This window comes from Lithobates pipiens, unplaced genomic scaffold (assembly GCF_037356315.1).
Source record: "Lithobates pipiens isolate NorthernLeopardFrog02 unplaced genomic scaffold, aLitPip1_a1.2 Scaffold_19, whole genome shotgun sequence".
NCBI lineage: Eukaryota > Metazoa > Chordata > Amphibia > Anura > Ranidae > Lithobates > Lithobates pipiens.
In genome coordinates this window covers 498,168,859-498,182,223 of record NW_027507764.1, presented here as the reverse complement: position 1 = coordinate 498,182,223, position 13,365 = coordinate 498,168,859, and the positions used below count along the sequence as shown (strand labels likewise).

The following is a 13,365-nucleotide window of genomic DNA, read 5'->3' as shown; positions in this document are numbered from 1 at the left end:
TTCTCCTCCTGGCCAGAGGGCGCAGGCTTGCTCATTATGGCCTATTGAGATGGAGGCAGGAAGTGGAAGGGCGGCCATTTTGCCATGTGGTCAACAGGTTCAGCAGGGCCTCTGGAGACATAACAGCAGCCCATGGATACTAACAAAGTGTGAGTACTTACTATGTGAGAACTGTGTGGACAAGATTATATGCTGCATATTTACTGCTTAATCCGGGGGGGACTGTTCAACAAAGTCGATACACCCCTGTACAGATAGCAGTTCACTTTTAAAGTGTGTTTTTTTTTTTTTTTTTTTTTTTTTTTACTGCTCGGAAGCCAGGTGCAGTGTAGTATACATACTTGCAAACTTGTTGCTTAAAGGCATGTTTAAATATAAACTTGTTCAGAAAAACATGGGCATGGGAGCACTTTAAGGAATTGTCTCCAGTATAGTGTGCACTTTGGTCTGCAGCTTATTTTTTTTTATTTTTTCGCTGTTCTGAAATGGCATAGAGGCTGCATTAGATGCATAGGTGCTTGGCTAAATCCTGCAGGACTAGTATGGGGCCAACTGCAGTTAAGCAGGTGTATGCTTGCAAACTAGCGGTTGCTGGAACGCACGGTTTCTAAAGATACATGTGATACATGTTTGCATAAGGATACATGGTTGCATAAAGATGCATGGTTGCACAAAGATGCATGTTTTATACATGTTTGCATAAATATACATGGTTATACATGTTTGCATAAGGATACAGGGTTGCATAAAGATGCAGGTTTATACATGTCTGCATAGATGCATGTTGTGTAATGTTGCATAAACACGTTTCATTAACGCTTGCTTATTGCGTAAATGCATGATTCCATGGGCATGTATTGTATAAATGCGTGTTTTATAGGGACTCGCGCTTTCATGTTTTGACTAAATGCATAGTTGCATAAGCATGTGCTTCCATAAACGCAGGCTTCCATAGATGCACATTGCTTAAACACATGCTGGCATGTTTTCATTTGTACTGTATACGTATGTTTATTTACATTAAACTGCATACATGTGTGCTTATTTCCATTTAGCTGTATGCATATGTACTTGTTTTCCTGGGACTACATACATATCTATTTGCCTAGGACTGCATATGCATACATATGTTCTTATTTGCCTAGAGGTACATGCGTGTGTGCTTATTGGCCTTGACCTGCATACATAAATGCAAGAATGGCAAGAATACTTGTATACCTGCATGTTTGCATGCCTAGGTACTTGCATATCGGCATGCATTATTTACCTGTTATACCAGTTAAATGGTTCCAGAAAAGAGAGGCAGCCAGGGGAGGCAGGTGCACTGCTCTCAGGTTCAGGGATCTGTCAGTGTCCACATCTCCCAAATGGACAGTGGTGTCAGGTGCATCTGAGCCACTGTGGTGTTTGGCATTGCAGTGTTTCCTGATGCATTCATCTTTATCGCCAGACTGCGGCCGTATCACCTTGATCATGTCTGATCTGGGTTATCGAAGCCTAAGCGGATCAAGCCTGGTTAGTATATAGATTGGAGACTGCCCGGGAATACCAGATGCTTTAAGCTTTTCCCCACCTGAGTGAGGGAGGCATCTGAGGCGGCTGTGTTTAGGTAGTTTGTCAGACCAGAAGACCTTAGTGCAGTCTTTGAGGTGGTTTGTCCCATCTTTAGCCAGTAGAAACCTGGTAGGTTAAAGTGGAGTTGCACTTCTAAAATTATTTTAGCATTTTTCAGCTGCATTAAAATCTATTTTAATAAAATTTTTTTTTTTTATTATTTTTTTTTTTTAACTACTGGTAGCAGGTCCGAAAACCAAATAGGGATATGAGGTCCATCTTAAGATCTCAAGCCGCTGAACATCCTTCTGTTTTAAGATAGGCTAGATCTGTTCAGTGATGACTTCTCTGCAAGAGGTAGATTTTGGGGTCCATAATAATCTGTAAATGTACATCTTTATGTGGCGGTTTGTTTCCAGGCTCATAAAGGATTTCTTTATTTGCAGTTGAAAGACGTGTTTTTTTTTTTTTTTTGTTTTTTTTTTTTGAGAATTTTTCCTTTGGGTTGGCCACAGCTCTGGAGGGTTCATAAAGTGTCTAGCCCCAGTGCTGGACTTGCTGAAGACACCTCAATAATCATTACCTCAATAATCTTTGCTCAGGAAAAAGTCGATTTCCAGGGGTTCCTTCGATATATTTCTACAGGACAAAGCTGTGTTTAGGCCAAAGCACATTCCCTATATACAGTCCTACTCCAGTTCGTGATAGAGGATCATTCTCTCTGTCTGGAATTTGAAGATCCAGGCATTGGATTGGCGGAAGGCTCTGTTTCTGGAGTGTTGCAGAACAAAAATTGGTGGTTGATGTTTATTCCTTTTCAGGAATTTTGAGAATAACCACTGATGCCAGTCTCTCCAAGTTTATTTGAGGCTGGCTACAGTTCAGGGCGCTTGGTCTCCACAGGAGAGAATACTGTCCAACAATATCTTTGAATTTTTGGCCAGTACGCCTTGCTCTGGATTCTAGGGCAAACCAGTTGTAGGTTCAATCTGGAAAGGCCTCTGCAGGCATCTATATCAACCACCAAGGCGGCACCAGAGGTCATGCGACAGAGGGAGGTGAACCAACATTCTGTATGGGACAGTACATGTGCTGTCTCTATCGCCAATACATGTTCCAGGGATAGCATAGTGGCAGGGGGATCTCTGCAGTAGAATCTACTAGATTCCAAGTTTTACAACAGGTTGGGACAGCTGTGTCCGGGACAGGAGTCCCACTGCCAATAGGGGTAAATGTACTGGTAACATCTTAAGGATTAGTTCTCCCTTATTTGACGTTTGTTTTTTGTTTGTTTTTTTCCCCTGTTTCGGCTTCTGCCACGTGAGGTGGTAACACTAATGTTAGTGTTGGCCGAATTAGCCCAGGAGGGCTTGGTGCACTGACATAGTGAGTCTTGCAGGGCTTGCTCTTTGGACACTCCAAGTCCAGCGGGACCTAATGGTCTTGAGTCCTATATCTCAGCACTGTTGCGCCCCTGGAGGCCCAGCTTCGGGGAACTTAAATTACAGGATTTGGAAAAAAAATTTTTTTCCTGGGGTGAAGCCAGGAAGTGGCACCTGCAGAAATGTGAGTGGGAGATTTTCTTTTTCTTTTCCAATCAGTAGGGGAATGGAGATTGGCCTTAAGTACCATTTAAAGGTCAGAGTTTGTCCCTATCCATTCTTTTCCAGAGGCCATTTCTCACTCTTTGTGCATACCTCATACAGCATGTAACTTGGACAGTCCCAACTGTCAGGCCATTCTTGTGTCCTTGGGACTTGTATTTGATCTTGATTGTCCTTGCAGAGGCCACTTTTTGAACCAATCAGGGGATTCTGTTGGTCCTCGTAAGGTGGCTTCTTTGGTTGTTATCACTTCACTGAGTGGAGTGTCAGAGTTGGCGGCTCTTTCATGCAAGGAACCGTTCTTGGTCTCTCATCATAAGGTGATGTTGCGTCCTCATCCACTTTTATTGCCTAAAGTGGTTTCTAGTTTTCACTTGAATCAGGACAGTGTCTTGCCTTTTTATTTTTCTCCTAATCCACAGTCGGCAGGAGAAAGATCGCTACATACTCTAGAGCAGTGGTTCTCAACTCCTGTCTTCAGGACCCACTAACAGGCCAGATTTTATGTATTACCTTGGAGAGATGCAGACTAGAATACTGCAATCGCTGAGCAGAAAATATCACCTTTGATGTATTTCAGTTATCCTGCAAACCTGGCCTGTTAGTGGGTCCTGAGGACAGGAGTTGAGAACCACTGCTCTAGAAGTTGTTCAGGGGCTCAGAATCTATTTGAGTTGTCGGCACAGGTCAGGAATCCTGGTTTGTGCTACCAGAAGGCCCAGGACGGGCAGGCAGCATTGAGGTTGAATATTTAGCAGTGGATCTGCCAGTTTATCAATAATGCCTATGGTAGAGATTCTCTACCAGGTGTGGAGTAGTATCTTGGGCCATCCATCATTGGGTGTCAGTGGTCCAGGTGTGCAAGACCACAATTGGGTCTTTGGTTTATACCTATACCTACCTACAGGACCAGGTGAATGTCAATAACGTAGAAGATACTGCCTTTGGAGTATTATTTCTCTGGTGGCAGTTTCTATGATGGTGTCTCCCTCTCCCCAAGGATATTGCTTTGGGACATCCCAAGTAGTTATTAATATAATAACCGGCGCTGTGTCCTGTGATGTACGATAAAGAAAAGGATTTTTCAGGTAAGCTGTAGACAAAATCCTATTATATTATATTATTTATCATTATAATATAATAATAATAGTATTTCAGTACTAATGGTTGTTCAAAAATGGCCAGTTGTGGTTGCCACACACACAACACTGTGTTCCCATCAGCAATAAAATGATTATATAGAAATAAGTGTTGCGCAAACTAATGGTGAATAAGTATCTAAACTGATCAGCTCAAATAATCTGTCATGAAGACATACCGTATATCAAAACCATATTAAAAAAAAATGCAGTGATTTGTTTAAAATAAAGTGCACATGTGCTGAAAGTGTATAATAGTCTGTATCCAACAGTAAATAAAGTGCACAATTTTTTCCTTCTTCAGTGATAGCATTTTCAGTGTGACAACATAAAAACAAATGGTGTGCTTCCACCCGATCATGACGCCGAAGTGCTCCCAGTATTCTCGCCTTAATGAGTAATCAAATCCTCCTCATCAATGTTAGTCCAGTTGTCCTTTTCAGCTGGTTTGGATATCCTGTGGTGGTGGTCCCTTTTAAGACTCCCTCACATATGTTTATCCATATGTTGGGATAAAAACAAAGTGACTTCCCATAATGTAATATTGCCAGTAAAATCAATTTTATTACAGGAATAACTCTTACATCAAAATAGCAGCTAAATGCCTTTGGTACATCATATACTAAGGCATCCAAACCTCCCTTCCGGTCCGGGATGCGCAAATTTTCCTTTTTTATATGGTTTTGGTGTATGTCTTGATAAATTTGTTTGAGCTTAAAGGGGTTGTAAAGGTAAATGTTTTTTCACCTTAATGCATTCTATGCATTAAGGTGAAAAAACATCTCACACTGCTGGCGCCCCCAGTCCCCCCGTTTTACTTACCTGACCCCTCGAAAATCCCGTGCTCGCCCCCGCCGTCCTCTTCGCCGCTCAGCCTGGCCGCTGATTGGCTGGAGTGGATGGATTGAAAGCAGCGCAGCCATTGGCTCGCGCTGCTGTCAATCACATCCAATGACGCAGCGCGCCGGGGGGCGGGGCCTTGTGATACAGCGAGCGGCTATAGCCGCCGGCTGTATCACGGGAGCGCGCCCGCAGTGCTTCTCACCAATGCGAGGGAGCTCGCATTAACGTGAGAAGCACCTGCGGGAGGAAGCAGAGACAGCCGCCGAGGGACCCCAGAAGAGCAGGTTCGGGGCCACTCTGTGCAAAACGAGCTGCACAGTGGAGGTAAGTATGACATGTTTGTTATTTTAAAAAAATAAAAATTTTTACTTTACAACCCCTTTAACAGTTTAGATATTTATTCAACATTTGGTTTGCACAACACTTATTTATATATACAATGTTTTATACAAACCCTACAGTGCCTTGAAAAATGATTCATACCCCCTTTTTTCTTTTTCACCTTTTGTCACATTACAACCAAAAACGTAAATGTTTTTTTTGGGGGTTTTATGTGATAGACCAACACAAAGTGGCACATAAATGTGAAGTGGAAGGAAAATGATAAATGGTTTTCCAATTTTTTTTTTTTTTTTTTTTACAAATATCTGAAAAGTGGGGCGTGCATTTGTATTCGGCCCCCTTTTACTCTGATACCCCTAACTAAAATCTAGTGGAACCAATTGTAACAAATTGCCTTCAGAAGTCACCTAATTAGTAAATAGAGTCCACCTGTGTGTAATCTCAGTATAAATACAGCTGTTCTGTGAAGCCCTCAGAGGTTTATTAGAAAACCTAAGTGAACAAACAGCATCGTGAAGGCCAAGGAACACACCAGACAGGTCAGGGATAAAGTTGTGGAGATGTTTAAAACAGAGTTGGGTGTTAAGAAAAAAAAAAATATCCCAAGCTTTGATCAACTCATAGAGCACTGTTCAATTCATCATCCGAAAATGGAAAGAGTATGGCAACTGCAAACCTACAACACATGGCCGTCCACCTAAACTGACAGGCCAGGCAAGGAGAGCATTAATCAGGGAAGCCGACAAGAGGCCCATGATAACTCTGGAGGAGCTGCAGAGATCCACAGCTCAGGTGGGAGAATCTCCCCACAGGACAACTATTAGTCGTGCTCTCCACAAATCTGGCCTTTATGAGAGTGGCAAGAAGAATGCAATTGTTGAAAACCTTAAAAAGTCGCGTTTGCAGTTTGCGAGAAGCCATGTGGGGGACACAGCAAACGTGTGGAAGAAGGTGGTCTGGTCAGATGAAGCCCAAATTAAATTTTTTGGCCTAAAAGAAAAACGCTATATGTGGCGGAAAACTAACACTGCACATCACCCTGAACACACCATTCCCACCATGTAACATGGTGGTGGCAGCATCATGTTGTGAGGATGCTTTTCTTCAGCAGGGACAGGTAAGTTGGTCAGAGTTGATTGGAAGATGGATGGAGCCAAATGCAGGGCAATCTTACCTAACCTGTTTGATTCTGCAAAAGACTTGAGAATGGGGCGAAGGTTCACCTTCCAGCAGGATAACAACCCTAAACATACAGCCAGAGCTACAATGGAATGGTTTAGATCAAAGCATATTCATATGTTAGAATGGCCCAGTCAAAGTCCAGACCTAAATCCAATTGAGAATCCGTGGCAAGACTTGAAAATTGCTGTTCAGATGCTCTCCATCCAATCTGACAGAGCTTGAGCTATTTTGCAAAGAAGAATGGGCAAAAATATCATTCTAGATGTGCAGCGCTAGTAAAAACATACTCAAAATTACTTGCAGCTGTAATTGCAGTGAAATGTGGTTCCACAAAGTATTGACTCAGAGGGGCTGAATACAAATGTACGCCACACTTTTCACATATTTATTTGTAAAACAAAAGTGTAAACCATTTATTATTTTCCACATCATTTCCTATCGCATAAAATCCCAATAAAATGCATTTGTTTTTGGTTGTAACATGAAAAATTTTGAACTTTTTAAAGGGGTGTGAATACTTGACAGAAATGGGAACTTGAAATGTCTTTTTAGTTTCCTGAGCTGGTATAGGTCTAGGTCTCTGTAAAATGTTGCCCAAGTTGTGCATAGGTGCACACATACTGTGGTAGGGTCTTTCTCCTATTATTAATTATAATATATAGGCTGTTGGTGTACATTTTTGACTCTATAGACCAGACCAGGCCTGCAGTGTCTTCCTATTAGAGGTACATAGATGTTTAGCATCTTCCCATTACACAGGGTATACACCAAATACCTGACATTATGGGGGTTATTTACTAAAAGCAAATCCACTGTGCACTACAAGTGCATTCGGGAATGTGCAGTCACTGTAGATCTGAGGGGTAGATCTGAAATGAGGGGAAGCTCTGCTGATTTCATCATCCAATCACATGCAAGCTAAAATGCTGTTTTTTTATTTTCCTTGCATGTCCCCCTCAGATCTACAGCGACTGCACTTCCAAGTGCACTTGTAGTGCAGAGTGAATTTGCCTTTAGTAAACAACCCCCTATGTGTCAGTTCTCATGTAGGCAGCAACATGTGGGGTCTTCCCCCAGTGACATCTACAAGAATTTAATTTTATGGTGGATACAGAAATCTTATTTTACCCCAAGCAACCCACATTCAGCAAAAAGATCAGAGAGAGTAGTATAGAATAGGAGAGGGCTTTGACGCGGTGGAGGGCATGGTGTTAGTACAGTTTTCTGGTAACTTTAAAGGCACATTGCAAGTGAATAAAAAATGATTGGCTAGTAACAAGATCTCCTTAATTCAGAAGCAAGAGTTATTGGTTAACCAAAACGGGATTATACTAAAATGGCCACCTGAAGTATGTGATTTTTATATCAGAAATAGGTGGGTTTTATTTCTTGAGGTTAATTTACAAAAACTGACGAGTGCAAAATCTGGTGCAGCTCTGCATAGAAACCAATCAGCTTCCAGTTGTTTTTTTTTTTTTTTTTTTTTTGACAAAGTTTAATTGAACAAGCTGAAGTTAGAAGCCGATTGGCTACCATGCAGATCTGTACCAGATTTTTTATTCTCCAGTTTTAGTAAATAAACTCCATTGTCTTGTGTTTGCTCAATTTTTATTTTTTTTGTTTATTCACCCCAGCCTTTTAGTTTGCCAGCTTATATGATGACTTTCAAAAAGCGATCTGTGAAGTTTATTTGGCCTGTCTGTGTATTTCACAGGACTTTCCTCACGCTAAGCAGCTGCTCACTTCCTGTTTAGAGCTGGTGACAGAATTCTCTCCCAAGCTGCGCCAGGTTATGCTCAATGAGATGCTGCTATTGGATATTTACACCTATGAGGCTGGAGGTGGAGTCTCTGGCGATCGGCCACCATCGGAACTTGTCAGCAGAGTACGAGGTTATCTGGAAATGAGGATTCCTGGTGAGACTTCTGACTAACGCTTCCTACAGATTGAACTATCCTTTTAACGCACACGTACGCTATACACCCTTAAGCTGGCTATATGCGCTGATCAAAGTTTGGCCAGTGCAGCAGGAACCAGCTGACTTTCAATCAGTGTGTGGCCGTCCCTGCTCAACAGAAGTCGACCATTTGATTTGTCAAAGGGACATATTAGAATTTTTTTTTTTCCACTGGGTGCAGCGATCAGAATACAATGTCCCAGTGGGGGGATTTTTTTTTTTTCAGTCTGCTTTGAGCCGTGTATAGCCATGGAGGTCTCTAATTCCAGTCATAGCAGCAGCTGTCAGAATGTAGTTGTCGTCGGGGGGTATTCAAAAATCCATGCTGTTTAAGCAAATGTAAAGGCTCATCTTCTCTTTATTATTTAAAAAAAAAATTTCATACATATTGGCTCTGTGAAATGGTTTTGCACAAAACGGCCCTGATCCTCTTCTCTGGGCCCCCCGCTGGCACTTCTGGCTCCTTTCTCTGGTGATTCTTCCCAAGCCAGTTCTCAGTGTCTATTAAACACACAGAAAGCTGCTTGGCCCTGCCCCCTACTGCCTCCTCACTGGCTGTGATTGACAGCTGTGGGAGCCAATGATTTCCACTGCTGTGTCTCAGTCAATGAGGTGCAGGAGGAGGAGACCCAGAAGAACCACTGCTCTCGTGCACAACACTAAATTGAATGGGGTCCAGGTGTACGGATAGGTACATCCATGAGAATGAGGCCTCAATGTGGTTGGGGGATCTATTGATTTCTCTCATTCAGCCCGCAGGCCTGAACAAGAGAAATCCTAATGCATCTGGATAGCCTAATACTTTTTACTTCATATGAGTGAAGGTAAGGTATTTGTGGACGATACTAAGCTAAGCAGGGCAATAACTTCTCCGCAGGATGTGGAAACCTTGCAAAAAGATCTGAACAAATTAATGGGGTGGGCCACTACATGGCAAATAAGGTTCAATGTAGAAAAATGTAAAATAATGCATTTGGGTGGCAAAAATATGAATGCAATCTATACACTGGGGGGAGAACCTCTGGGGGAAATCTAGGATGGAAAAGGGCCTGGGGATCCTAGTAGATGATAGCAGCAGCTTGGCATTGCATACCATTGCTGAGGCTAACAAAGCAAACAGAATATTGGCATGCATTAAAAAGAGGATCAACTCCAGGGATAAAACGATAATTCTCCCGCTCTACAAGACTCCGGTCCAGCCGCACCCAGAGTATGCTGTCCAGTTCTGGGCACCAGTCCTCAAAAAGGATATATTGAAAATGGAGCGAGTACAAAGAAGGGCAACAAAGCTAATAAAGGGTCTGGAGGACATTAGTTATGAAGAAAGGTTGGGAGCACTGAACTTATTCTCTCTAGAGAAGACACGCTTGAGAGGGGATATGATTTCAATATACAAATACCATACTGGTGACTCCACAATAGGGATAAAACTTTTTTGCAGAAGGGAGTTTAAAAAGACTTGTGGCCACTCATTAAAATTAGAAGAAAAGAGGTTTAACCTTAAACTTCGTAGAGGGTTCTTTACTGTAAGAGCCGCAAGGATGTGGAATTCCCTTCCACAATCGGTGGTCTCAGCGGGGCGCATCGATAGTTTCAAGAAACTATTAGCTAAGCACCTGAACGACCACAACATACAGGGATATACAAGATAATACTGACATATAATCACACACATAGGTTGGACTTGTGTCTTTTTTCAACCTCACCTACTATGTAACTACGGTAATGGTCTAAAGAAGAGGTAGACACTGCAGACAGGTGTATACTATTTTGTTTTTATGGATTAATGAACCATGAGAAAAATATCCTTCAGCTTCTCATAAAACACCAATACCTTCTGTGTCTACACCTTCTAGTCCTTCTTTACAGCATCATTAATGTTTCAAGTGGTGTATTTTGGGGTACAGTCTGGGAAATTATTTGACCCCCTGCAGATTTTGTAAGTTTGCCCACTTACAAAGAAATGAACGGTCTATAATTATCATAGGTGTATTTTACATGATAGAGACAAAATATCAACCAAAAATCCACATGATAAAAATGTTTAAAAAATGGAGTTGCAGTTCATTGAGTAAATTTTAAGTATTTGATCCCCTACCAACCAACAATAATTTTAGCTCTCATAGACTACAGTATGTGCTCACGTGGGAAACAGATTAGTCCTGTCAATTTAAGAAGGTACTCCTAACAACAACTCATTGTGTATAAAATACACCTGTCCAGTGTCCATGGAATCTTTCTTCCATTAAACCTCACCATCATGGGCAAGACCAAAGAGTTGTCAAAGGACGTCAGGGACAAGATTGTAAACCTGCGCAAGGCTGGAATGGACTACGAGACCACTGTTGGAGCGATTATTCGCAAATGGAAGAAATACAAAATAACCATCCATTGCCTTCGGTCTGGAGCTCCATGGAAGATTTCCCCTCATGGGGTAAGGGTGATCATGTGAAAAGTGAGGGATCAGCCCAGAACTACACATGATGAGCTTGTAAATGATCTCAAGGCAGTTGGGACCACAGTCCCCAAACAAACCTTTGGTAACAAAATATGCTGCCATGGTTTGAAATCCTGCAGTGCCCTCAAGGTCCCTCTCCTCAAAAAGGCACATGTACAGGCCCTTAAGTTTGCCAGTGGACATCTAAATGATTCAGAGAAGAATTGGAAGAAAATGTTGTGGTCAGATGAGACCAAAATCAAGCTATTTGGTATTAACTCGACTCACCGTGTTTGTAGGGAAAAAAAATGACTATGACCTGAAGCATGGAGGGGGAAACATTATGCTTTAGGGCTATTCCCCTGTTAAAGATACAGGCTGACATTGCCACGTTACGGGGCCATTGGCCATGTAAACTGTAAAATCTTGGCTGAGAACCTTCTTTCCTCAGCCAGAACACTGAAGATGGGTTGTGGATGACGATGACCCAAAACATTTTGCCAAGGGAACAAAGGAGTGGCTCAATAAGCACGTTAAGGTCATAGAGTATCCTAGCCAGTCTCCAGACCTTAAGCCTATAGAAAATTTATGGAGGGAGCTGAAACTTTGAGTTGCCAAGCGACAGCCAAGAAACCTTAAGGATTTAGAGAAGATCTGTAAAGAAGAGTGGACTAAAATCCCTTCTGAGATGTGTGAAAACCTGGTAACCAACTACAAGAAACGTCTTACCTCTGTGCTTGCCAACATGGGTTTCTCCACCAAGTACTAAGTCATGTTTTGCTTGGAGGTCAAATAATTATTTTACTCACTGAACTGCAACTCAATATATAATATATGTATCATGTGTTTTTTCAGGATTTTTCATTGTTATTCTGTCTTATTTTAAAATACACCTATTCTAAAAATTGTAAACTCTTCATTTCTTTGTAAGTGGCAAACTTACAAAATATGCAGGGAATTGCATAATTATTTTCCCCATGGTCCTATTTATTGGGTATTAAATAGCGAAAGTTTTTCTCTTATTGGCTATACAACACTATTAGACACCAACTTTTTTCTGCTTAGTATCCAGTAGGCGATAGACAATGGTGACCTTTCTTGCTCATGCATAGTGGAGATCAAAGCTTTTTTTATTTGGATTTTTCTTGATTTATTCTTCCCTTTTTTTTATGTCCTAACGGATCACCTTGTTTACTCTTGCTCCTGCACCCAATTATGCTGTACATCTTCTCTCTACAGACATTCCCCTCCGACAAGTTGTTGCTGAAGAGTGTGTAGCTTTCCTACTTAACTGGAGAGAAAATGAGTACTTGACATTACAGGCACCTGCCTCCTTAGTGCAAAACAATCCTTATGTGAAGGTAATATTTTCCTCCAGATTCAAGCTGCTTTTCTGTTTGTCAGCACATGATCATTTCAATATAAATTCCTCTATTTTAGCAATCTGTTATTGTTCTCTTACAGGAAGCAATGCTAGTTTCAGGGAAGCTATATTACTGTGATGCAGAGGTGTCCCTGCACCAAAACTAGCACCACTTCCAATTCATGGCAATCTCCATAACTAACAGAGTGATTCAGCTGTGATGGGTGACATTTTGTCTGGACAGTCCATTAAAGCTGATAAAGATTTATAGTCTGGTGAAATTTAAACTTTAAGCATGAAAATGCTTGCACAGACTTGGGGTTGATTTACTAAAACTGGATAGTGCAAAATCCTGGTGCAGCTCTACATAGAAACCAATCGGCTTCCAGTTTTTTTTTTTTTTTTGTCAAAGCCGAATTGAACAAGCTGATTGGCTACCATGCACAGCTGCACCAGACTTTGCACCCTCCAATTTTGGTAAATCATCCCCATAGTGTCTACATGTCCAGAGCTTTTGTTTTTTCACACAGTCTTTGCTTGGATAAATCATACCACCTGGTCCCAAGCATGATTATTCTTCATGGCATGTAAAGCAATATAAAGATTTTATTAAATTGATCCTGTGCTGATAAAACTACATGACAAACTGCCAGTAATTGCCACCCTGTTGCACAGCACATGAGGGTGTCTGGCTTTAACCTTGGTTGGGTTTACATGTTACCCACTACCTCTGCATAGATTTGGAGATTTGATAAATCTCTCATCTTTACTTGCTTATTTGACTGATTCTTTCTTTTATGATACCCTTGTTACAAACCTGGACAACTCGGATAAGCATATGAGAAAAACAACTAGAAGTTACCTTTTAGGCAAAACCACAGGGCAAAATTATTTGATCCAAAGATGAAGTCATCTAAAGTTATACTCTGATCTTAACTATTCCT

The 13,365-nt window shown here is 41.4% G+C and overlaps 1 protein-coding gene across 1 annotated transcript in view; it reads left to right on the top strand.

The window, feature by feature from the left end:
• The window catches only part of INTS8 (integrator complex subunit 8), a 90,172-nt gene that overhangs the window by 43,551 nt on the left and 33,256 nt on the right, over positions 1–13,365 (top strand). Inside the window, exons 16-17 of the mRNA XM_077493056.1 lie at positions 8,379–8,580; positions 12,298–12,419. Of these exons, the coding sequence (XP_077349182.1) occupies positions 8,379–8,580; positions 12,298–12,419 (324 nt within the window). The remainder of the gene's footprint in view (positions 1–8,378; positions 8,581–12,297; positions 12,420–13,365) is intronic.